This window comes from Cyprinodon variegatus, unplaced genomic scaffold (genome assembly GCF_000732505.1).
Source record: "Cyprinodon variegatus isolate N-32 unplaced genomic scaffold, C_variegatus-1.0 Scaffold4613, whole genome shotgun sequence".
In the NCBI taxonomy this organism is placed as follows: Eukaryota; Metazoa; Chordata; class Actinopteri; order Cyprinodontiformes; family Cyprinodontidae; genus Cyprinodon; species Cyprinodon variegatus.
Window position 1 is genome coordinate 1 of NW_015155066.1, and position 3,068 is coordinate 3,068.

The 3,068-nt window shown below is 52.1% G+C and overlaps 1 protein-coding gene across 1 annotated transcript; it reads left to right on the top strand.

The window, feature by feature from the left end:
- The first annotated feature begins 12 nt into the window (after positions 1–12).
- rtcb (RNA 2',3'-cyclic phosphate and 5'-OH ligase) lies at positions 13–2,445 on the top strand. The gene is made up of 10 exons (XM_015369575.1): positions 13–269; positions 338–405; positions 475–731; positions 817–973; positions 1,058–1,217; positions 1,288–1,463; positions 1,537–1,725; positions 1,799–1,909; positions 1,983–2,102; positions 2,183–2,445. The coding sequence occupies exons 1-10, from the start codon at positions 233–235 to the stop codon at positions 2,288–2,290; spliced, it is 1,383 nt and encodes a 460-aa protein (XP_015225061.1). The 5' UTR covers positions 13–232; the 3' UTR covers positions 2,291–2,445.
- The last annotated feature ends 623 nt before the right edge of the window (positions 2,446–3,068 follow it).

Consider the following 3,068-nt stretch of genomic DNA (forward strand, 5'->3'; position numbering starts at 1 on the left):
GTTGGAACAGCCGCTTCCCTACGACTTTAAAAGATGGCTACTGCAAATAGACACTGCAGAATCATCTTGATGGGAAGTTTTTATTCTTTTATGGAAAAAAAACAAAAACGTTATTATACCTTCAGGTGAGGAACCAGGCCTGGTCTCTTTCTTCATATGGCAGAATTTTCATCAAAGTGTTTCTACTCAGGTTGAAGGAGTTTTCTACGTGAACGAATCTCTGGAGAAGTTGATGTTTGAGGAGCTCAGGAACGCCTGCCGAGGAGGAGGTGCGTCTAGATCTTAGTTGTCTCTGCTGCTGTGTCCCTAGAATCCTAACTGTCCTGGTTGTCTTCAGGAATTGGAGGGTTCCTGCCGGCCATGAAGCAGATCGGGAACGTTGCAGCTCTGCCTGGCATCGTTCATGTGAGTAGAACCCGTTCAGTGAATAGAACACTCTCATTCGACCCAGTTAGAGCGTCTTTGTCTCTGCAGAGGTCCATCGGACTCCCAGATGTCCACTCCGGCTACGGATTCGCCATCGGAAACATGGCTGCCTTCGACATGAACGATCCGAACGCCGTGGTTTCTCCAGGCGGGGTCGGCTTTGACATAAACTGCGGCGTCCGTCTCCTGAGGACCAACCTGGATGAGCGGGACGTCCAGCCGGTGAAAGAGCAGCTAGCCCAGTCCCTGTTCGACCACATCCCTGTCGGAGTCGGCTCCAAAGGAGTCATCCCAATGGGAGCCAAGTGAGTGGGAATACTCCAGAGCTGAGCACGGTTCCCTGCAGGACTCCGCCCAGCCGTCTCACCTGTCCCATCCGTGTGTCTTTAGGGATCTAGAGGAGGCTCTGGAGATGGGGGTGGACTGGTCCCTGAGGGAGGGCTACGCCTGGGCCGAGGACAAGGAGCACTGCGAGGAATACGGACGCATGCTGCAGGCCGATCCCAACAAGGTGTCCTCCAAGGCCAAGAAGAGAGGCCTGCCACAGGTATGTCACAGGCCCCGCCCCCACCGGAGCTAATGGCCTGGAGGGGGGCGAAGCACAAACATTGGTCCTGTCTGTGTGTTGAAGCTGGGAACGCTGGGAGCTGGAAACCACTACGCTGAGATCCAGGTGGTGGACGAGATCTACAACGAGTACGCCGCCAAGAAGATGGGCATCGACCACAAGGGCCAGGTGTGCGTGATGATCCACAGCGGCAGCCGGGGCCTCGGACACCAGGTCGCCACAGGTAGGCCCGGCAGAAAGAACCATGCTGTACCGCCAGCCCAGCTAGCGACTAATGGGACCGTTGTTAACAGATGCTCTGGTTGCCATGGAGAAGGCCATGAAGCGTGATAAGATCACTGTGAACGACCGGCAGCTGGCGTGCGCTCGGATCACTTCGCAGGAGGGGCAGGACTACCTGAAGGGGATGGCCGCCGCAGGGAACTACGCCTGGGTCAACCGCTCCTCCATGACCTTCCTGACCCGACAGGTACGTCCGTCCGGTTCTGTCCGGCCCAGTAGGCCCAATCATTTTCTGACTCCGTCTTTATGCCGTCTTCCAGGCCTTCTCCAAAGTCTTCGGCACCACACCAGACGACCTGGACATGCACGTCATCTACGATGTCTCCCACAACATCGCCAAGGTGGAGGAGCACATGGTGGACGGGAAGCAGAGGACGCTGCTGGTCCACCGTAAGGGATCCACGCGGGCGTTCCCCCCTCATCACCCTCTGATCCCCGTGGACTACCAGGTAACCCGACCGGACCTCCAGGTTTTCCTCGCTGTGATCCGATGCCGTTCTGAGACGTTCCCGTTGTCTTCAGCTCACAGGCCAGCCGGTGCTGATCGGAGGAACGATGGGAACCTGCAGCTACGTCCTGACAGGAACCGAACAGGGAATGACGGAAACCTTCGGCACTACGTGTCACGGAGCGGTACGAGTCTGAGGCAGATTTACAACGGCGGGAAGCTCTGACCGTGTATTTAAACTTCTGTTCTGCTTCGCAGGGCCGCGCTCTCTCTAGAGCAAAATCCCGCAGGAATCTGGACTTCCAAGACGTCCTGGACAAACTAGCCGACATGGGCATCGCCATCCGGGTGGCTTCTCCCAAACTGGTCATGGAGGAGGTGAGGAAGAACTTCTTTCTCTGCTCAGAAGTTCCCAGAAACTTCTCAGAGATCAAACTGTGGACCCTTTTTCCTCGCAGGCTCCGGAATCCTACAAGAACGTGACAGACGTGGTGAACACGTGTCATGACGCTGGAATCAGCAAGAAGGCCATCAAACTCAGGCCCATCGCCGTGATTAAAGGCTGACGGCGGCTCGGCGCCGCCGTCTAGGACAGTTTGCTCTGAACTGGTTCCGTTTCTCTTCAGTTCTTCACAGTTTGATAAAAGGATGACGCTATGAGGCTGGTTCCGCTCTGAGACCGGCTGTTTTTCTTTTGCCAAATAAAAACGATCACATGAGGCTTGAAGGTCCTTGTTTCAGGAAAAAACTGCAGCTTCATGAAGCCTGATGGATCAGCCTGGCTCCAAACCCAACACCAAGCTGCAGAGAGAACCAAACTCTGAGATAACGCTCAATTTACTCTTAAAATATTTTTAACGTTATTGCTTGCAAATAAAATAGAACATTTTAGAACATATACCAGAGAATAAAATCAGATCTGAGTCTGTGTAGCTGTAACATAGATAAGGGCCACTAGAGGGAAGAGAGTGAGGGTCAGCTGGCCATAAATGACTGCATCTTACATCAGGTCACAAAAGAATGAAGCTTCTTTTATCCTGGATCTGCTTCCGTCCTTCAGGATCCATAAGAACCGGAGAGTTTGATCAGAAAGGAGAGGTTAAGATTTCAAGTGCTTTCGGGTTGATCTCATTTTTGACTAGACCTACATAATGAAATATTAAACATTAAGGGCAGTCAAAATTTAGTAAATGTTTGTCTATTCTATTAAAATTTCTGTATCTCTATAATGGGTTTGTATTATGAGTTGTCTTCTTAAAGGAATAGTACACCCAAAACATGATTAGCCTTCATTTTCTACTCACCCCCATGCTGAACAACACTCTGGAGTACTTTTTTGATATC